General features: G+C 51.6%; 1 protein-coding gene across 1 annotated transcript; it reads left to right on the top strand.

Annotated features, from left to right (window-relative positions):
* Positions 1 to 746: 746 nt before the first annotated feature.
* plekhg7 (pleckstrin homology domain containing, family G (with RhoGef domain) member 7) lies at positions 747 to 21,448 on the top strand (the record flags this gene model as incomplete). The annotated part of the gene is given in 18 exon segments (XM_084477793.1): positions 747 to 800; positions 804 to 1,392; positions 1,591 to 1,733; positions 2,982 to 3,004; positions 4,615 to 4,733; positions 5,062 to 5,102; positions 5,385 to 5,486; positions 5,727 to 5,870; positions 7,234 to 7,329; positions 8,261 to 8,380; positions 9,056 to 9,169; positions 13,621 to 13,792; positions 16,534 to 16,649; positions 16,793 to 16,880; positions 17,094 to 17,173; positions 20,651 to 20,789; positions 21,022 to 21,119; positions 21,300 to 21,448. Coding segments are annotated over 18 exon segments (2,349 nt in total). The 3' UTR covers positions 21,411 to 21,448.
* Between the last annotated feature and the right edge of the window lie 1,387 nt (positions 21,449 to 22,835).

Raw genomic sequence — 22,835 nt, 5'->3', positions numbered from 1 at the left:
CACATTACAACTGATCAAATCAATGTAGCAGAACGCATCAGGGGATCCCTGCCCCCTTGTGACCGCTTTACCCCGGGGTCAAAGGTTACAGATAGGGAACAGTGGGAACAGGTAGGGTGGCAGTGCAAGGAATAGGAGACAAGGCTTAGATGATGAAAGGAAACAATATGGATTGGTCCATCACACATCATGAGGAGTTGTTTATACCATCTGATTAACCAATACGATGGATTTATTGGGGAGCGGAGCTGTCCTCCCATCCTGTATAAGAAGCCCTTGCTTTGGCCAATGCAGTGGACTTCTCCTGGGAAGCTAATAGAGAGACGCAGGGCGAACTCCCATCTGAGAACTCTGATTATTGTATGTTATTGTATGTTTATTACTCAAATAAATTAGACTAATTGTTATAAGACTCTTTATCCTTTAATAGTTTATGCAGTAAAGATTGGCATGGTGCAAAGTTCCCACCACAGAGTCACTAAGAAATCGACTACATTCAGACGTACTGTGATTACAATACAGCGTCTGGGTTGCACACCTCATCCACACAGACGACGTTTCAATGTAAAATAAGCCATACTATTGCTACATGCTACAGCTATTGCTGTAATTCCCGAGGTGGGCTAAACCTGATCAAACCCCGATTAAGACCTGTGAGAAAAACACACATTCGACTCCTCCACCCCTTGAGACATGCTATCGATGAATGTTCCCCCAGAGAGGCCAGGTGGCGCTGACACAGAGGAATGCTGTGGGGATTAGCGTCTGACCCAGAGCCTTCCCTCCAGTCCTGCCCACCGTAGGATGACTCTGGGGTCAACATGTCCGCCCTGAGCCCAGCCGTCCTCTCCGACCGCGACCGCCCCGTGGAACACAACCTGGACTGGAGTGACATCGAGTGGCGGGAAACGGAGCCGCCCAGTGCGGCGGTCGCTGACGCCCAGACGCAGACGGAGCCCGTGCCCACCTCGGAGGCGGAGGCCCAGACCGGCCATGCCGTCGCCACGGACCCGGAGCGGGCCCCCTCCAGGCTGATGGAGGCCGAGGGCCTCGGGGGGGCCCTGTTCCAGTTCGACCGGCAGGCCCTGGGTCGGATCTCCACCTCCCCCACCCTGAGGAGGATGCGCAGCAGCCGGCGGTCCCAGACCGAGCTCCGGGACCCGGTCCGGATGGAGAGCACGCAGGAGGAGCCCGGCGCGGCCCAGAGGGGCCCCCAGCCCCCGGCCGGCCCCGTGTCTCCTGGGCTCAGACACACCCTGTCCCCTCTGGCCCCCAGCCCCCTCTGTGAGGGCGCCGGGGCCTGGACCTCCTCCACTGGCAGACAGAGGACCCGCTCCCAGAGATCCAAGACCTTTGAGGACAGGACCTCCGGCCCCAGAGAGGGGTCTCCAGGCTGGACCTCCGGCCCCAGAGAGGGGTCTCCAGGCTGGACCTCCGGCCCCAGAGAGGGGTCTCCAGGCTGGACCTCTGGCCCCAGAGAGGGGTCTCCAGGCTGGACCTCTGGCCCCAGAGAGGGGTCTCCAGGCTGGACCTCCGGCCCCAGAGAGGGGTCTCCAGGCCGGACCTCCGGCCCCAGAGAGGGGTCTCCAGGCTGGACCTCCGGCCCCAGAGAGGGGTCTCCAGGCTGGACCTCTGGCCCCAGAGAGGGGTCTCCAGGCTGGACCTCCGGCCCCAGAGAGGGGTCTCCAGGCCAACATTCAACCAACTTTGAGTTCCCCTTTTGTGAAGGACAGGTGAGGCTGATGACTGATGTACTGACTGATGGATGTGGCCAAACGCCAGGTTGAACTGCAGAATGTATAACATTTACGCTCTCTTTGTGTGTGTAACTCCTGCGCTGTTGGTCCTACAAGGCCTGGTTTGTCCAGATGAGAGGAGAATCAGACCGCTGGTCCGTGAATCAGGATCTTTATTGGAGGGGAAGAGAAGTGAACTCCTCCGTAGTCCAGCCTGTGTGTGTGTGTGTGTGTGTGTGTGTGTGTGTGTGTGTGTGTGTGTGTGTGTGTGTGTGTGTGTGTGTGTGTGTGTGAGTGTCTGTGCGTGCTCTATGTGTGAGTGTGAGTGTGTACAATGTGCGTTCTGACAGCAGATGAATCAGCAGTTCCGTGGACTGACAGCTCTGAGCCCCCCCCCCCCCCCCCCCCCCCCCCCATGGGAAGTCTCCTCCCAGGGGCCCCCAGTGACCAGCAGCCACCTCACAGTGGAGGGGTCAGTGAGCGATGGAGGAAGACAAAGGGGGCCCGGGGCCCTCCATGGATCACATTCCCATTGAGTCCTCCTGAGACCCCTTCAGATCTCCCGGGCCCCCTCACGCTGTGATCCGACGTTCCAGAGCAGGGACTGGAGGTGTTGTTGGGGGGGGGACTGAGGACCAGGTCTCATAGAGCTGAGGTCCAGGTCTCATAGAGCTGAGGACCAGGTCTCATAGAGCTGAGGACCAGGTCTCATAGAGCTGAGGACCAGGTCTCATAGAGCTGAGGTCCAGGTCTCATAGAGCTGAGGACCAGGTCTCATAGAGCTGAGGTCCAGGTCTCATAGAGCTGAGGACCAGGTCTCATAGAGCTGAGGTCCAGGTCTCATAGAGCTGAGGTCCAGGTCTCATAGAGCTGAGGACCAGGTCTCATAGAGCTGAGGTCCAGGTCTCATAGAGCTGAGGTCCAGGTCTCATAGAGCTGAGGTCCAGGTCTCATAGGTCCAGCTCTAGCTCATAGAGCTGCAGCCTCCTGCTTTGTGGGCGGCATGTTGCTCAGGAGGTAGAGTGGCTGGTAACCGCAAGGTTGCTGGTTGGATCCCCGGCTCCTCCTAGCTGAGTGTGGAGGTGTCCCTGAGCGAGACGCCTCACCCTGACTGCTATATAAATGCAGTCGATTTACCATTTGGCTACTTCTACCATCTACTTTTATTGTGCATCCAGTTCATCGAGTACAATCATGCTCAAAGTCCTTCATTCAATGACTAACCTTGTTTTCTTTGTTTTACAGGAACAGGAGCACTACCGCACTAGGTGGGTAAGCAGGGTTGTTTTTGATGTGTGCCATGTCTGTGCACACTTCCACATTACCAGAAAACCAATTTGCATATCAGGAGTGGAGCTGTAAAGTTTGAGTGCAGCTGATAAAGCTATGAGCTAGACTATGGCCCTCTCCAACAACCGTCTCGCTGTGCTCCTACGCTTTGTGTCGCAACACTTGACAAAATGTAACCAAACATGCAAATTTTAATACTGGAATTTTAGTGCAGGTCCCAAAGATTGATAGTTTGTAGTGTGTGTGTGTGTGTGTGTGTGTGTGTGTGTGGGGTGGGGGGGGGACCTCTCATCTCAAGCCCCCCATTGTGTATTCATTGTATTGGCTTCTTTGTTAATTACTGGTGCATAAGCACGGATCAGTTATGAAAATCCCATGGTTATGGATGGACAAGACAGACTCATTAGGGCCAGTGCCCCCCCCCCTAAATACTGTATAACTGGGCAGCTATTGTCCCCTAGCTCCACCCTGGCCCTGGGCCACCTGTGAGGCTATTGCTGGGGACAGGTTATGACCATCATTATTTCTCATGTTGTGAGGGAACAAAGCAACATATATACACACACTGAGAGACTGCTGGTCCCAGACCAGAGACCTGGTCCGTCTCCCTCCTGGAGTGTGTCCCTCAGAGGGACTGCTGGTCCCAGACCAGAGACCTGGTCCATCTCCCTCCTGGTGGACCAGGGCCTTCTACCTGAAGCCACAGTCTAAACCCACCATGTATGGAGGCTGAACACCATAGATCATGTATCAGATGTTCTGTCATATTATTACAATAACAGAGTGATTAGAACTAGATAGCCTGACGTGTCTCATCCAATCAGACACGGCGTTCTGTCATCACAGCCAAACACACCTTGAATATCTCCTGACATGTGTCAGCATGAGCCATGGCTCAGCACGCTATGTCAGCTATTCCAGCCATGACACCTGAACATTCTCAGCCGTTGTGTTGCAAAGGAGTCCCTTAATGGTATTAGCCCTTAGTGTTAAAGGAGTCCCTTAATGGTATTAGCCCTTAGTGTTAAAGGAGTCCCTTAATGGTATTAGCCCTTAGTGTTAAAGGAGTCCCTTAATGGTATTAGCCCTTAGTGTTAAAGGAGTCCCTTAATGGTATTAGCCCTTAGTGTTAAAGGAGTCCCTTAATGGTATTAGCCCTTAGTGTTAAAGGAGTCCCTTAATGGTATTAGCCCTTAGTGTTAAAGGAGTCCCTTAATGGTATTAGCCCTTAGTGTTAAAGGAGTCCCTTAATGGTATTAGCCCTTATTGTTAAAGGAGTCCCTTAATGGTATTAGCCCTTAGTGTTAAAGGAGTCCCTTAATGGTATTAGCCCTTAGTGTTAAAGGAGTCCCTTAATGTTCTATTGATGTTCTCCAGACGCAGAACCTACACCATCCTTGTGTTTACTTACCAAACAAGCTGTTGATGAGATAACATCAGGCAGCAGCATGATAATGAGCTCATGTGATTGACACAAACACGGACACACACACACACACACACACACACACACACACACACACACACACACACACACACACACACACACACACACACACACACACCCTAACCCTGCCGTGGTCCCCAGGCTGCAGGAGCGGAGGCGGAGCTCGGTGGTGGTCAGCATCCCCGGTCTGGACGTGTCCCCCGGTGACCTCTTCGTGTCCAACGGCTCTGCAGACAGGCTGAACGGCTCCGCCCTCTCTGGTAACTCAGCAGCCAATCACGTGTCTCATACGGCCCTTTAAAACATGAAACATTCTCCTTCCTGTGTTTTGTATGAACAAATGTAAATGTAATGTTTACTTCCAGGAATTTCCCTATGAAACTTAAAATAATTACCAAAAATGCTTCATTTAGATGTTCTAACAACATATGAGCACATTGGCTTCACCTCCATGGGCTTTGGTTCATGAAGTGGTGCTCAGGTTTCTTTGAAGTCGTTCAATGTGTTCCCTGGCGGACTTGGCCTTCGTCTGTACTTCTTGGTATTATTAACTTTATTTCTTCTGTATGTTGTTTCTTTATTTGGCAGACACGAAGAAGTCCAAGTGGCCGTTCGTACGGCGCAGCACGGTAAGAGCTCGTTGATGATCAGCAGCTGCTAGACTCCAACGCGGGTGTTTGCAGAGTCCTCTGTTTGGGGGCACATTGTTCCCTGACCCATTTACCAAAGCACAGTAATTGTCCTCTTTTCCTCTCTGCTGGCCCTCATGTTGTCAATTAGTGTTCTTCCAAGCTGCCTGTTTGATGGCGGGAACAGCGATTGAAAGAGGAAAACATTTCTTTATCAAACGCACACTGTGAAGGCTGTGACAGTCGCTGATGTCCTGTGACAGTCCTGTGCTCGCCCTGCAGACCAAAGGGAAGGCCTCCGTCAGCACGGCCTCTAACATAGAGAACCACCTGTCCTCAGCACACATCCAAGACTGGAGGAACACAGAGTTTCAGAAATACAAGGTGAGACGTGAACACCAGATGGGTTAGGCTAGGAGGTGATCTGCAGGGCTCTGATAATACACATGAGTAATGGGTTACATTGGTACCGTTTGGACGTAATACATTTGAAGCTAAGGAAGTGAAACACTGGTAGAGTGAAAGCCACCTACCTTAGTTACCTACCTAGCTCTAGTCACCTTGGTAACCTTAAGGGTCTAAGCGTACACGCCCGCCATGTCTGTCGTGTGTGTGGGTCTGCAGAGCTGGTGCCTCGCGGAATTCCTGCAGGACCAGTCTCCCCAGTCTCCCCCGGACCCCCGGGGCGACCGGAGCCTGGAGGCTCTCTGGGAACTCTTCACCAGCGAGGCCGTCTACTTCCTGGACCAGCTCATGGTCCTAAAGGAGGTTCGGAGCTCTTATCTGTGTGTGTGTGTGTGTGTGTGTGTGTGTGTGTGTGTGTGTGTGTGTGTGTGTGTGTGTGTGTGTGTGTGTGTGTGTGTGTGTGTGTGTGTGTGTGTGTGTGTGTGTGTGTGTGTGTGTGCCCATGAAACAAAGTGGCCACACAGCCCCGAATGCAACCAAACACCAGATGCTTTGTGCTGCCCAGTCTGCCTTTTGAATTGTTGGGGAAAATAAAGAGAAATGTCTCCGCCCAGAAGCCTGGCCGTGTTCTGCAGCCCAGGGGCCTCTGCTGTAGTAGTGACTGTCACAGGTTCACAGGTCACCGGTTCTGGTCCTGTGTTGTCAGGTGTTCCTCTGCTGTAGTAGTGGCTGTCACAGGTTCACAGGTCACCGGTTCTGGTCCTGTGTTGTCAGGTGTTCCTCTGCTGTAGTAGTGGCTGTCACAGGTTCACAGGTCACCGGTTCTGGTCCTGTGTTGTCAGGTGTTCCTCTGCTGTAGTAGTGACTGTCACAGGTTCACAGGTCACCGGTTCTGGTCCTGTGTTGTCAGGTGTTCCTCTGCTGTAGTAGTGACTGTCACAGGTTCACAGGTCACCGGTTCTGGTCCTGTGTTGTCAGGTGTTCCTCTGCTGTAGTAGTGACTGTCACAGGTTCACAGGTCACCGGTTCTGGTCCTGTGTTGTCAGGTGTTCCTCTGCTGTAGTAGTGACTGTCACAGGTTCACAGGTCACCGGTTCTGGTCCTGTGTTGTCAGGTGTTCCTCTGCTGTAGTAGTGGCTGTCACAGGTTCACAGGTCACCGGTTCTGGTCCTGTGTTGTCAGGTGTTCCTCTGCTGTAGTAGTGACTGTCACAGGTTCACAGGTCACCGGTTCTGGTCCTGTGTTGTCAGGTGTTCCTCTGCTGTAGTAGTGGCTGTCACAGGTTCACAGGTCACCGGTTCTGGTCCTGTGTTGTCAGGTGTTCCTCTGCTGTAGTAGTGACTGTCACAGGTTCACAGGTCACCGGTTCTGGTCCTGTGTTGTCAGGTGTTCCTCTGCTGTAGTAGTGGCTGTCACAGGTTCACAGGTCACCGGTTCTGGTCCTGTGTTGTCAGGTGTTCCTCTGCTGTAGTAGTGGCTGTCACAGGTTCACAGGTCACCGGTTCTGGTCCTGTGTTGTCAGGTGTTCCTCTGCTGTAGTAGTGGCTGTCACAGGTTCACAGGTCACCGGTTCTGGTCCTGTGTTGTCAGGTGTTCCTCTGCTGTAGTAGTGACTGTCACAGGTTCACAGGTCACCGGTTCTGGTCCTGTGTTGTCAGGTGTTCCTCTGCTGTAGTAGTGACTGTCACAGGTTCACAGGTCACCGGTTCTGGTCCTGTGTTGTCAGGTGTTCCTGGCCACACTGGAGGCCCTGCAGGCCAGAGACTGTCTGGGGGATCTGGACCCCTGGAGGCTGTTTGCCAACATCAACGAGCTGTGTCTGGTGAGTCCCGATCCACACACGCACACGCACACGCACACACACACACACACACACAGACAGAGGCACGCACACACGCATGCGCGCGCACCACATACGCACGTACACACACACACACACACACACACACACACACAGTGCACATGTGCACACGCCTTCATTATTTACACCGATACGTCCATACGTGTAGAACATTCTAATGACTTAAAGGACAATCCCGGTGTTTACCACATTGAGCCCCTTTCTGGTTCGTCTAGGATGAAATAGAGTGGTTGACACCGACATGTTGACTACTGGTCCTGTCTCTGGTATTTGGTTCATTTAGAATCGCCCTGCCTGCTTCAGAATGGCTACGGGCATTCACAAACCTGTCCTTAAACAACCCTAAACGTTTGTTTTCAGAAATGTGAAACTCTTTTTCGGTGTCGACCGCTCTATTTCATCCCAGACAACCCAGAAAGGGCCTCAAAGTGCTGAATACGGGGATTGTCCTTTAGCCGTTTCACCCCCTCATCGCAGTGCATTCGTTCATACGTCATGTGAGGGAGATGTTGACATGCAGGAGTTTTTAGATGAGGGGCCATCCCAGGGAACAGGTTCACCTGGGGAACCAGCTGAAGAAAACAAAGAGGAACTTTATTAAAACTAAACAACATACAGTTTCTCCATCACAATAGTCTGTTGGTTCATTTTGGTTTCCCCAAAGTAAAGAGAGGAGACAAACTATTAAAGAAAGAGTTTAAAGGGAATAGGAGTTGAGAGTTGAGCACCTGATCCGAGCTGTGGAGATACTGCCTCAGTGATCCAGAAGAAGGAGCACTTGAAATACTGAATAAAGCAAATCAAATCCTGGGGTTGAGCAGATGAATGCTTGACGTTCCTGGTGTTACCATGGTTACTCTGCGGTCAGCGCTGATGGTCGGCCTGTTTGCAGGTGAGCTTTGGCTTCCTCAAGAACCTCCTGCGCGTCATCAAGGACACCTGGGGACTCCCTCTGGAGGGGGGCGGGGCCCCGCAAGGGGGCGGGGCCTGTCTGCCCGAGCTACTGAGTCAGGTGGGTGTCAGGTGACATGCCAACACACACCACGCAATTACACCCTGACAGACACACACCGCGCAACCACACCCTGACAGACGCACACCGCGCAACCACACCCTGACAGACACACACCGCACAACCACACCCTGAAACACACAAACACCACGCAACTACACCCTGACAGACGCACACCACGCAACTACACCCTGACAGACACACACACACACACACACACACACAACTACACCCTGACAGACACACACACACCACACACACCTGATTTGATGGTCAAGGCCTCAGGTGATGGTCGTTGTTGTTTTAAGGTGAACATAAAGTAATGGAGGGACTGCAGGGAGCTGAAGACAGAGACGAGCCCTGGAGCGTTAACACATGTCCAGCACAGTGTAATCATCCATTATCTGTCAGTCATCGGCCATGGTGCTAACACATATTCACAGAGACGCCGTTAAACAACCAGTTACACACCATGACTCATCACACTCATCACAGGACGCAGTCCGATGACATGCCATTACCCCGATGGCTCAGAGGGCACAGTAAACTGTGTGTGTGTGTGTGTGTGTGTGTGTGTGTGTGTGTGTGTGTGTGTGTGTGTGTGTGTGTGTGTGTGTGTGTGTGTGTGTGTGTGTGTGTGTGTGTGTGTGTGTGTGTGTGTGTGTGTGTGTGCAGGCCTTCCAGGAGAGAGTATGCCACTGTCTGCAGAAGTACTGCCTCAACTACTCGGCTGCACTGCTGTACCTGGACTGCCTGAAGACCAGGGAGGACTTTGGCTGTTATCTGAAGGTACAGCCTGGCCGTGTGTCTGTCAGTCTGTTATCTGAAGGTACAGCCTGGCCGTGTGTCTGTCAGTCTGTTATCTGAAGGTACAGCCTGGCCGTGTGTCTGTCAGTCTGTTATCTGAAGGTACAGCCTGGCCGTGTGTCTGTCAGTCTGTTATCTGAAGGTACAGCCTGGCCGTGTGTCTGTCTGTCAGGGGGCGCTGCAGTCATCAGACCAGGTGGCACTACAGGGCAAAGGGTTGGCAGGAAAAGAATCCAGGGTTACAAAATAAAGCGCTTGGCCAGATGATCATTTAATACCGGCCGGTAAAACGGATGAAGAGAATGTGGGACTTGCGTGAGAAAGAGAGATAGGTTGCGTGAGAGAGGGGTAGAACAAACAGCGCGGTGACGGCGCCTAAACAGACCTGTTAGTCTCCAGGGCTCGCCACACATTGGAATGCGGCCGTCCTCGGTGCCGTTGTGCGGAGGACTGCACCCCTATTGTTCCCGCTTTTTCTTCTTTCTAGTTTGTCGTCCTGACAATCAGTTTACTGTGTCTACACCTTCAACCCCCCCTCCATCCACCATCCCTGACTGCTGGCTCCTAACACACTTACTCTCCTCCCTCCCCCTGATTCTAACGAGGAAGTACGTGTGTGTGTGTGTGTGTGTGTGTGTGTGTGTGTGTGTGTGTGTGTGTGTGTGTGTGTGTGTGTGTGTGTGTGTGTGTGTGTGTGTGTGTGTGTGTGTGTGTGTGTGTGCGTGTGTTTCAAATGAGAGGAACCAACATGAAACGGGGAAACGGGTGCGTGCAGCCCCACGGTAGGCCTCACTACGATCCACACAACCACTGCTACAGTCGGACTGATTATTGGCTCAATGATAATCTGTTGCGTGGTTTGGATTCCTTCAGAAGATTTGATTTATTGGGTTGAACAATACACAGTAAAAAAAACCTCAACCAAATATTGCTTTAACACAGCTCAGTGGATTGATGCAACCTGAGAAAGTAAAGATCCTCAGAACCATAAAAAGTAATAGATACAAATTTATAATTAGAGATCTTCTTTGGCCCGTCCCGTCCACACAGAAACGGTTTTAGTGTAAAAAGGCAGAAGTCGTGCGTTGGGCCGACGGTCCAGATGGACCCGGCGTTTTCGGTTTTTCATCGCCCCCCCACCAGGTGGGCGATGTTAGATTCCGTCTAATTAGTTTAGTTTGATTTGATTTGTATTCTCTCTGTAGCTTTACATACAGCCCCTTGGTGAATTGAATGACTAACTGTAGGTTAAAAAGGTTTAACAGCTGCTTCCTCCTCCTCCACTGTTTGATACGCACGCTCCGCCTCGTCTTCTTCTTGGTGTGGTGGAGAAGCAGCGCCACATAGAGGCCTGGAATATGTACTACAGCGTTTCTACAGCTACATGTGTTTTTGCAGTGAGTCCGTCTTTACGAAGAAATTCCTGAAACGCTGCCAAGGAAAACGGAGGAGAAAAGATAGTTTTGGTCCGTGTGGTTGGGGCCTTAATATACACTGACACAAAGTGTAGGGGAGGAACGCCCGGCCGTGGTCACCAAGCACCCATTTCCCCTTTTCGTTCATGTGGGTTCCGCTCATTTAAACACACATACATTTGTATTGTGTGTGTCTCCTCCCCAATGGTGTGTAACGGTGTGTGTGTGTCTCTAGTGGTGTGTGTGTGTGTGTCTCTAGTGGTGTGTAATGGTGTGTGTGTGTGTGTCTCTAGTGGTGTGTAACGGTGTGTGTGTGTGTCTCTAGTGGTGTGTAACGGTGTGTGTCTCTAGTGGTGTGTAACGGTGTGTGTGTGTGTCTCTAGTGGTGTGTAACGGTGTGTGTCTCTAGTGGTGTGTAACGGCGTGTGTGTGTGTCTCTAGTGGTGTGTAACGGTGTGTGTCTCTAGTGGTGTGTAACGGTGTGTGTGTGTGTGTGTCTCTAGTGGTGTGTAACGGTGTGTGTCTCTAGTGGTGTGTAACGGTGTGTGTCTCTAGTGGTGTGGTGTGTAACGGTGTGTGTCTCTAGTGGTGTGTAACGGTGTGTGTGTGTGTGTGTCTCTAGTGGTGTGTAACGGTGTGTGTCTCTAGTGGTGTGTAACGGTGTGTGTCTCTAGTGGTGTGGTGTGTAACGGTGTGTGTCTCTAGTGGTGTGTAACGGTGTGTGTGTGTGTCTCTAGTGGTGTGTAACGGTGTGTGTCTCTAGTGGTGTGTAACGGTGTGTGTGTGTGTCTCTAGTGGTGTGTAACGGTGTGTGTGTGTCTCTAGTGGTGTGTAACGGTGTGTGTCTCTAGTGGTGTGTAACGGTGTGTGTCTCTAGTGGTGTGGTGTGTAACGGTGTGTGTCTCTAGTGGTGTGTAACGGTGTGTGTGTGTGTCTCTAGTGGTGTGTGTCTCTAGTGGTGTGTAACGGTGTGTGTGTGTGTCTCTAGTGGTGTGTAACGGTGTGTGTGTGTGTCTCTAGTGGTGTGTAACGGTGTGTGTGTGTCTCTAGTGGTGTGTAACGGTGTGTGTCTCTAGTGGTGTGTAATGGTGTGTGTCTCTAGTGGTGTGTAACGGTGTGTGTGTCTCTAGCAGTGTGTAACAGGGTCTGTGTGTGTGTGTGTGTGTGTGTGTGTCTCTAGAAGGGATGGAAATTTAAACCCTCCCACACGCCATATGCGGGTAGATTTGTATGCTGGCGGGTAAATTGTGTCACTATGCCCGCCACTGTGGCGGGCATAGGTCCGGTGGTATTTGTATATCTAGGGGTGTACTGTACAGTATATACAGTATATATAATGGTATAGAGAGTACACCGGTGTGAATTTGCACTACGATATGGATTTTGACGTTACCGCGTGACTGGTAGGCTAGATGAGCGCTTTCTTTTTCTTTTCTTCTTTTAACTTAAAGAGCACTAAAGAAGCAATGTAGTGCCAGAGACGCTGTTGTTTATTCATAATATCCTCCGGAGGCGCACACAGCTTTTGGCCGTGTTCTATAAGATATTCTAGAACACTCCGGGAGCTCTGGTGGGTCGCCTGGAGTCTATCTTAAAGACTGCGTTGGGTTCTCCGTCATCTCTGGTCCTTCCACATCAATTTGAAGTTGCGGTTTCAATCTGGACTTCAGAGAGTCAAAGCCAAAGTTCCTTTCCCCCCAATTCCTTCTCCACCATGGTGGGATAACCCCCACTACGAGTCTTTACTTGTTGTGGAAGTACCAGAGACGTCCGAGAACCCAACGCAGTCTTGAATTCATTATATCATCTGGAGGCGCACACAGCTTTTGGCCGTGATATTATATATTATATAATATAGATACCTATATATTATATAATATTTGATTATATTATATTATATTATTTAGATATAGAGCTCCGGGAGTCACGCAAACGGCAACAACCACTCTCTTCTCCTGCTGCAATTCACTAGATTAAATTCTAAAATGTTTTGAAATAAACATGACTTAACATGGCAGATACCTGTGTATTGTTTATCATGCACTCAGAGTGTAACATTTGCAACTCAGTTCCTTGGTAGCACCTACTTACAGTAGAAATCACTTCTGATGGAAAAAATGATGTGTATGAAAAACACTTTTCTTAGCTATTCTTACTATTATATTGTTTAATATTAACGCATATATATATATATATATATATATATATATATATATATATATATTGCATATAAAAAGTGTCAAAAAGGGTAAAAAAGTTGAGTGGCTGGTAGATCTTTAAATCCACCTGCCACAGTGGCTGGTGGGCAAAAAAGTGAATTTCCATCTCTGGTCTCTAGCAGTGTGTAACAGGGTGTGTGTGTGTGTGTGTGTGTGTGTGTGTGTGTGTGTGTCTCTAGCAGTGTGTAACAGGGTGTGTGTGTGTGTGTGTGTGTGTGTGTGTGTCTCTAGCAGTGTGTAACAGGGTGTGTGTGTGTGTGTGTGTGTGTCTCTAGCAGTGTGTAACAGGGTGTGTGTGTGTGTGTGTCTCTAGGAGTGTGTAACAGGGTGTGTGTGTGTGTGTGTCTCTAGCAGTGTGTAACAGGGTGTGTGTGTGTGTGTGTGTGTGTCTCTAGCAGTGTATAACAGGGTGTGTGTGTGTGTGTGTGTGTGTGTGTGTCCAGTGGTGTGAGAGTAAGGAGCAGTGTGTAACAGTGTGTGTGTGTGTGTGTGTGTGTGTGTGTGTCCAGTGGTGTGAGAGTAAGGAGCAGTGTGTAACAGTGTGTGTGTGTGTGTGTGTGTGTGTGTGTGTGTGTGTGTGTGTGTGTGTCCAGTGGTGTGAGAGTAAGGAGCAGTGTGTAACAGTGTGTGTGTGTGTGTGTGTGTGTGTGTGTGTGTGTGTGTGTGTGTGTGTGTCCAGTGGTGTGAGAGGAAGGAGCAGTGTGTAACAGTGTGTGTGTGTGTGTGTGTGTCCAGTGGTGTGAGAGTAAGGAGCAGTGTGTAACAGTGTGTGTGTGTGTGTGTGTGTGTGTGTGTCCAGTGGTGTGAGAGTAAGGAGCAGTGCCGTCGGCTGCAGCTCAGAGACCTCCTGGTGGCGCCCATGCAGCGTCTGACCCGCTACCCCCTGCTGCTGCGCAACATGGCCAAGAGGAGCGGCGGGGGCCAGGCCGCCGCGCTGCTGGCCGTGGCCGAGCAGGTGGACACCTCCATATGTGAGCCCCCCGTCACCACTGCACCACCCTGGTATCACACACACTACTGTCAGCCCCCCGTCACCACTGCACCACCCTGGTATCACACACACTACTGTCAGCCCCCCGTCACCACTGCACCACCCTGGTATCACACACACTACTGTCAGCCCCCCGTCACCACTGCACCACCCTGGTATCACACACACTACTGTCAGCCCCCCGTCACCACTGCACCACCCTGGTATCACACACACTACTGTCAGCCCCCCGTCACCACTGCACCACCCTGGTATCACACACACTACTGTCAGCCCCCCGTCACCACTGCACCACCCTGGTATCACACACACTACTGTCAGCCCCCCGTCACCACTGCACCACCCTGGTATCACACACACTACTGTCAGCCCCCCGTCACCACTGCACCACCCTGGTATCACACACACTACTGTCAGCCCCCCGTCACCACTGCACCACCCTGGTATCACACACACTGGTCTACTGGTATCACACACACTGGTCTACTGGTATCACACACACTGGTCTACTGGTATCACACACACTGGTCTACTGGTATCACACACACTGGTCTACTGGTATCACACACACTGGTCCACTGGTATCACACACACTGGTCTACTGGTATCACACACACTGGTCTACTGGTATCACACACACTGGTCTACTGGTATCACACACACTGGTCCACTGGTATCACACACACTGGTCCACTGGTATCACACACACTGGTCCACTGGTATCACACACACTGGTCTACTGGTATCACACACACTGGTCTACTGGTATCACACACACTGGTCCACTGGTATCACACACACTGGTCCACTGGTATCACACACACTGGTCTACTGTCAGCAGCCAAAGGGCTTCTCTTGATCTACTCTTCAGAAACATCAAAGCTTTTTTATCCCTTGTGTCCCTGTGGTCTGTTGGTTAGTAGAGTTGGTTTGGTCCTAGTGATGGTCTCTGGTGCACACTGGTGTGTGTGTGTGTGTGTGTGTGTGTGTGTGTGTGTGTGTGTGTGTGTGTGTGTGTGTGTGTGTGTGTGTGTGTGTGTGTGTGTGTGTGTGTGTGTGTGTGTGTGTGTGTGTGTGTGTGTGTGTGTGTGTGTGTGTGTCGGGGGAGTGGTCAGTGCTGTCAGATTCAATGCCCTTAACTAAAGATTGTCAACCAGGAGACATGTGATCAATGTCCCTTCCATTGTGTCCATAGCGGGTCAGAAGGTGTAGCCCTCACTACGATCCACACAACCACTGCTACAGTCGGACTGATTATTGGCTCAATGATAATCTGTTGCGTGGTTTGGATTCCTTCAGAAGATTTGATTTATTGGGTTGAACAATACACAGTAAAAAAAACCTCAACCAAATATTGCTTTAACACAGCTCAGTGGATTGATGCAACCTGAGAAAGTAAAGATCCTCAGAACCATAAAAAGTAATAGATACAAATATAGAATTAGAGATCTTTTTAATATACACAGACACAATATACACCGGTTGTTTGACGTCTTTAGTTTCCTCTAAACGAGGCACTTCTGACCGTCCAGACCTTGTGCCTCGTGTGCAGCCTCCCTCCGTCTGATCCAATGGGAGCACTGAGCGCTGCTAGGCTGACACGCCTACAGGCTGAGCACCAGAGCGGTCCTCCGTCGGTCCTGCTGTCCCTGAACAGGACATACCTGGAGCTCCTGGTTCCAGTCGCTGTGTTGTCCCGCTGAGCCTGTAGGCGTGTAGTGGAGGTCCCTGTGAAGCCGACGGACCCACAGCGGGACGTGGGTTCCAGCCCGGCACCTTCTCTGAATGTCAGGACATTCAGATTCTTTGTTATTTAGTTTTGATGAGACGCTCTTTCGGGACACGTAGCCGAGGGCGTGGCAGATAGGACGGGCTGCCGGGACGTGGCGGGCGTGGCACGGGTACATGGGTCAATGTCCCGTGGGCGTGGATGGTTAATGCTCGTTAATGGTTACATCAACCCGCCGCTGGAGGCTGGCTGCCAGGCTCCAACACCCGCTTACTGAACTACTACTGCCTCTCCACCGCTCACTTGACAACTCTCACAGATTCAAACATTCATTCGTTCATACATTCAAACCCATCTTTGTGCACCTGAACGATGATTGAGTGATGAGCAGCATTGTGCCACCAACTTCTTCCTACCCGGGGCGGGAATCTCTTGGCGCCTCACGATTCGATTCTGATTCAGAGGTCAACGATTCGACTCTAAAACGATTATCAATTCATCTCGATGCAAAAAAAGAATGTTATGTACATTTCCATGCGTGATTTTCAAAAATCTATATATACATCTGAGTTTGCTTCTCAGAGTTTGCTAATCGCTTCCTACTTCGTGTGAATCGTGTGATGATCATTAAAGACAATCAACAGATGAATTACCTTAAATAATATTAGATATTAGATAAAGTCAGGAAGGAGAGTTTTCTGTAGCACTCTGCAGCAGGCCAACAGAATGTTGCAGCAGGGCGAACAAATTGTAAAAAAAAAAAATAATAATAATAAAAAATACAATTATTAAAATTCTGAATATTAACTTATCTGCATCGAGACGGAATCGTTCTAGAGAGAATCGCGATGCATCGAAGAAACGATTATTTTTCCCACCCCTACTTCCTACTAATGAATACTTGACGCCCAAATGATCATTCATGCAGTGTCTTTATTCTCTACTGGACAAAGTCAAAGGTTTAGCTCTGTGCTCTCTCTCCGGGTCTCAAGGCAATCTGGAGGGCCAGGTGAAGTGGTTGGACAACTACCGGCAGGTGAAGCAGTTGAGGGACGCTCTGGTGTGGCTGCCGGTGTGGGAGAGAGACAAGCGGGCGTTTGTACCCGAGGTGGGTACATGAACCCGGTCTGAGACTAGACCGTATTACATTCTTTAAATAATAAAACTGATTATTAAGGTTTTAGTCGTGGATTTGATGGATGGATTTGAAATGTACAACTTGAAAGTGACTCTGAATTTCTTGTGGCCAAGAGTTTGAAACACCTGCTGAAGACTGTCACCTTGGAAAACCTCATCAATCACCGGAGCCTGTTGCATGATGGGAAACTCATAGCCACGGGTCAGTGCAGTTCCCCTCAAGGAATTCAAGTCATTCCAGTGATTGTTTTTGCTATGATCGTCAAGCATATGTGCATACAAGAATGAGAAACACTAGCCCTCGCTGTATCACCTGCACTGTCATCGTATTGCACTCATCTTGTTGGGACTGCAGGACTAGAGAGATGTGTACTGTTCTGTCCATTCATTATCTTTTATTCCGTCTGATGACCAGAGAACACCAAGATGGTGGACGTTTATCTGTTCCTGTTTGATGAGTTCCTCTTGATCACCAAGATAAAGAGAAACAAAAAGGTATGTTGACAAAGACTCAAATAAGGTCACGTCAATTTCAATGTGTGGGGAAGGTGTAATGGCTGGACATCATCAAGGGAAGCAGTGGAGAGATGCTCTGTGTGAGAGACAAGCAGCTGTGAGTCCTGGTCTCTCTCTGACTTTCTGGCCCGGATTTTGAATCTCTTAAAATGATACTTTTTTTATTATTCTACAATTCCTAGTCCTAAAATGTGGCTAATGTAGATAAGCCCCTCTCCTGGTCCCTAAAGCCCCTCTCCTGGTCCCTAAAGCCCCTCTCCTGGTCCCTAAAGCCCCTCTCCTGGTCCCTAAAGCCCCTCTCCTGGTCCCTAAAGCCCCTCTCCTGGTCCCTAAAGCCCCTCTCCTGGTCCCTAATGTAAAGCCCCTCTCCTGGTCCCTAAAGCCCCTCTCCTGGTCCCTAAAGCCCCTCTCCTGGTCCCTAAAGCCCCTCTCCTGGTCCCTAATGTAAAGCCCCTCTCCTGGTCCCTAAAGCCCCTCTCCTGGTCCCTAAAGCCCCTCTCCTGGTCCCTAAAGCCCCTCTCCTGGTCCCTAATGTAAAGCCCCTCTCCTGGTCCCTAAAGCCCCTCTCCTGGTCCCTAAAGCCCCTCTCCTGGTCCCTAAAGCCCCTCTCCTGGTCCCTAATGTAAAGCCCCTCTCCTGGTCCCTAAAGCCCCTCTCCTGGTCCCTAAAGCCCCTCTCCTGGTCCCTAAAGCCCCTCTCCTGGTCCCTAAAGCCCCTCTCCTGGTCCCTAATGTAAAGCCCCTCTCATGGTCCCTAAAGCCCCTCTCCTGGTCCCTAATGTAAAGCCCCTCTCCTGGTCCCTAAAGCCCCTCTCCTGGTCCCTAAAGCCCCTCTCATGGTCCCTAAAGCCCCTCTCCTGGTCCCTAATGTAAAGCCCCTCTCCTGGTCCCTAAAGCCCCTCTCCTGGTCCCTAAAGCCCCTCTCCTGGTCCCTAATGTAAAGCCCCTCTCCTGGTCCCTAAAGCCCCTCTCCTGGTCCCTAATGCCCCTCTCCTGGTCCCTAAAGCCCCTCTCCTGGTCCCTAAAGCCCCTCTCCTGGTCCCTAAAGCCCCTCTCATGGTCCCTAAAGCCCCTCTCCTGGTCCCTAATGTAAAGCCCCTCTCCTGGTCCCTAAAGCCCCTCTCCTGGTCCCTAAAGCCCCTCTCCTGGTCCCTAAAGCCCCTCTCCTGGTCCCTAAAGCCCCTCTCCTGGTCCCTAATGTAAAGCCCCTCTCCTGGTCCCTAAAGCCCCTCTCCTGGTCTCTAAAGCCCCTCTCCTGGTCCCTAATGTAAAGCCCCTCTCCTGGTCCCTAATGTAAAGCCCCTCTCATGGTCCCTAAAGCCCCTCTCCTGGTCCCTAAAGCCCCTCTCCTGGTCCCTAAAGCCCCTCTCATGGTCCCTAAAGCCCCTCTCCTGGTCCCTAATGTAAAGCCCCTCTCCTGGTCCCTAAAGCCCCTCTCCTGGTCCCTAAAGCCCCTCTCCTGGTCCCTAATGTAAAGCCCCTCTCCTGGTCCCTAAAGCCCCTCTCATGGTCCCTAAAGCCCCTCTCCTGGTCTCTAATGTAAAGCCCCTCTCATGGTCCCTAAAGCCCCTCTCCTGGTCCCTAATGTAAAGCCCCTCTCCTGGTCCCTAAAGCCCCTCTCATGGTCCCTAAAGCCCCTCTCCTGGTCCCTAATGCCCCTCTCCTGGTCCCTGGTCTCCTGGCATCCGTGGCCTACTGGTTAAAGAGTTGGACCGGTAACCGGAGGGTGGCCGGTTCGAATCCCGACCGGTAGACAAAAATATGGACGGGGGAGTGGTTGTGCAGCACTCTCCTATGTCCTCATCCACGGATGAGGTGCCCTTGAGCAAGGCACCTGAAACCCCCACCTGCTCCCCGGGCGCTGCACTGCGGCTGCCCACTGCTCCGGGTGTTCACCGGCTCCCGGATGGGTCAAAAGCAGAGAAAGAATTTCCCCCAAAAAGGGACAATGAAGGGTAACTTAACTTAATGTAAAGCCCCTCTCCTGGTCCCTAAAGCCCCTCTCCTGGTCCCTAATGCCCCTCTCCTGGTCCCTAAAGCCCCTCTCCTGGTCCCTAATGCCCCTCTCCTGGTCCCTAAAGCCCCTCTCCTGGTCCCTAAAGCCCCTCTCCTGGTCCCTAAAGCCCCTCTCCTGGTCCCTAAAGCCCCTCTCCTGGTCTCTAATGTAAAGCCCCTCTCATGGTCCCTGAAGCCCCTCTCCTGGTCCCTAATGCCCCTCTCCTGGTCCCTAAAGCCCCTCTCCTGGTCCCTAAAGCCCCTCTCCTGGTCCCTAAAGCCCCTCTCCTGGTCCCTAAAGCCCCTCTCCTGGTCCCTAAAGCCCCTCTCCTGGTCTCTAATGTAAAGCCCCTCTCATGGTCCCTAAAGCCCCTCTCCTGGTCCCTAAAGCCCCTCTCCTGGTCCCTAAAGCCCCTCTCCTGGTCCCTAATGTAAAGCCCCTCTCCTGGTCCCTAAAGCCCCTCTCCTGGTCCCTAAAGCCCCTCTCCTGGTCCCTAATGCCCCTCTCCTGGTCCCTAAAGCCCCTCTCCTGGTCCCTAAAGCCCCTCTCCTGGTCCCTAAAGCCCCTCTCCTGGTCCCTAATGTAAAGCCCCTCTCCTGGTCCCTAATGTAAAGCCCCTCTCCTGGTCCCTAAAGCCCCTCTCCTGGTCCCTAAAGCCCCTCTCCTGGTCCCTAAAGCCCCTCTCCTGGTCTCTAATGCCCCTCTCCTGGTCCCTAAAGCCCCTCTCCTGGTCCCTAAAGCCCCTCTCCTGGTCTCTAATGTAAAGCCCCTCTCCTGGTCCGTAAAGCCCCTCTCCTGGTCCCTAATGTAAAGCCCCTCTCCTGGTCCCTAAAGCCCCTCTCCTGGTCCCTAAAGCCCCTCTCCTGGTCCCTAAAGCCCCTCTCCTGGTCTCTAATGCCCCTCTCCTGGTCCCTAAAGCCCCTCTCCTGGTCCCTAAAGCCCCTCTCCTGGTCTCTAATGTAAAGCCCCTCTCCTGGTCCGTAAAGCCCCTCTCCTGGTCCCTAATGTAAAGCCCCTCTCCTGGTCCCTAATGCCCCTCTCCTGGTCCCTAAAGCCCCTCTCCTGGTCCCTAAAGCCCCTCTCCTGGTCCCTAAAGCCCCTCTCCTGGTCCCTAATGCCCCTCTCCTGGTCCCTAAAGCCCCTCTCCTGGTCCCTAAAGCCCCTCTCCTGGTCCCTAATGCCACTCTCCTGGTCTCTAATGTAAAGCCCCTCTCCTGGTCCGTAAAGCCCCTCTCCTGGTCCCTAATGTAAAGCCCCTCTCCTGGTCCCTAATGCCCCTCTCCTGGTCCCTAAAGCCCCTCTCCTGGTCCCTAAAGCCCCTCTCCTGGTCCCTAAAGCCCCTCTCCTGGTCCCTAAAGCCCCTCTCCTGGTCCCTAATGCCCCTCTCCTGGTCCCTAAAGCCCCTCTCCTGGTCCCTAAAGCCCCTCTCCTGGTCCCTAATGCCACTCTCCTGGTCTCCAGAGGTCTGCCGCCCCTGAGCAGGCTCAGAGCCCGGACCTGGACCAGCTCCTGAAGGAGGGCTGTACGTTCACCGTGGTGGACCAGCCCGTCTCTCTGGACCGGCTGCACATGAAGAACATCGACCAGCTCAACGCTACAGGTGGGCTGCTGGGGGCGGGACCACCGCAGAGAGGAGCTCCTTTGTCTCACTACGGAACCCTTCTTTAATTCATTTGCTTTGGGTAAAAACAACGAGGGGGAGAGGTCTCTCAACAGGGTGGATGAGCGGACCACGGTGGTGTGAGCTAGCGTTCTTCCAGTCCAACCTGTTTCAGTGTGAGCGGCAGATAGGGTTCATTTTGATGCTATTTGTTTTTTGTCTCTGCTCCTAGCGTCAGGACTACCTCACTCCTTCATCCTCATGCACCAGAGCCGCTACCAGCAGTGTGTCGCGGCGTTCATCCTCACAGCGCCCTGTGAAGCCGTCAAGGTGAGCTGTCCGCCCCGGCCTCACGCCGCCCGCTCCACCGCCAACATCTCAACTATGCGTCGCTTTCACCTGAGGGCGACTCAGAGAATGTCTCAGACTGAATGTGCTGTAGCTTAAGAGTCGCCCCAGGGGAACACCCACACACTAGAGCTTGTGTTTCTGCTTGTGTACGCTCTGCAGAAGGTGTGGATGTCCAGGATCGAGGGCGCTGTGACGGCGCTGCTGAAACTGGACTCTCAGCAGCCGCGGATCAGGAGCGCCTCCCTGTGGCTGGAGTCCTCCCAGATATGAGCCCTATAGCCTGTTAACATGAGCCTCTGAAGACCTGTTAACATGAGCCTCTGAAGACCTGTTAACATGTTAACATGAGCCTCTGAAGACCTGTTAACATGTTAACATGAGCCTCTGAAGACCTGTTAACATGAGCCTCTGAAGACCTGTTAACATGTTAACATGAGCCTCTGAAGACCTGTTAACATGAGCCTCTGAAGACCTGTTAACATGTTAACATGAGCCTCTGAAGACCTGTTAACATGAGCCTCTGAAGACCTGTTAACATGTTAACATGAGCCTCTGAAGACCTGTTAACATGAGCCTCTGAAGACCTGTTAACATGTTAACATGAGCCTCTGAAGACCTGTTAACATGAGCCTCTGAAGACCTGTTAACATGTTAACATGAGCCTCTGAAGACCTGTTAACATGTTAACATGAGCCTCTGAAGACCTGTTAACATGAGCCTCTGAAGACCTGTTAACATGCTAACATGAGCCTCTGAAGACCTGTTAACATGAGCCTCTGAAGACCTGTTAACATGTTAACATGAGCCTCTGAAGACCTGTTAACATGAGCCTCTGAAGACCTGTTAACATGTTAACATGAGCCTCTGAAGACCTGTTAACATGAGCCTCTGAGGACCTGTTAACATGTTAACATGAGCCTCTGAAGACCTGTTAACATGAGCCTCTGAAGACCTGTTAACATGTTAACATGAGCCTCTGAAGACCTGTTAACATGTGTTAACATGAGCCTCTGAAGACCTGTTAACATGTGCCTCTGAAGCCTGCGTTAACATGTGTCAACATGTGCCTCTGAAGCCTGTGTTAACATGTGTCAACATGTGCCTCTGTAGCCTGCGTTAACATGTGTCAACATGTGCCTCTGAAGCCTGCGTTAACACTCACTTGAACGCTGCCCTCTGACCTGTAAATACTGCTTCTATTACTAGATTTGTTTTATAAAATAGTTTTGCCTTGTTTCTGTGTTGATTCATTTCTAATCTCCTCAGTAACGACAAAGAAACAAATAGTAACATGTTTTATTAACGTCATGAATACCAAGAAAACAAGCACACCGACCATTAATGACAACCAGCACGGACACAGTAACAGACCAGTAAGAGCCTGCTCCCACCACAGAACGCGGCCCCCCCAGCAGACCAGTGGTTATGTGCCCCCCCCCCAGCAGACCAGTGGTTATGTGCCCCCCCCCAGCAGACCAGTGGTTATGTGGCCCCCCCCCAGCAGACCAGTGGTTATGTGCCCCCCCCCCAGCAGACCAGTGGTTATGTGCCCCCCCCCCAGCAGACCAGTGGTTATGTGCCCCCCCCCCAGCAGACCAGTGGTTATGTGCCCCCCCCCCAGCAGACCAGTGGTTATGTGCCCCCCCCCAGCAGACCAGTGGTTATGTGCCCCCCCCCCCCCGCCGACGCGACGTG

This window comes from Micromesistius poutassou (assembly GCF_964030765.1).
Source record: "Micromesistius poutassou genome assembly, chromosome: 13".
Lineage (NCBI taxonomy): Eukaryota > Metazoa > Chordata > Actinopteri > Gadiformes > Gadidae > Micromesistius > Micromesistius poutassou.
The sequence above is the reverse complement of the archived record's forward strand: the minus strand, read 5'-3'. Positions and strand labels throughout refer to the sequence as shown.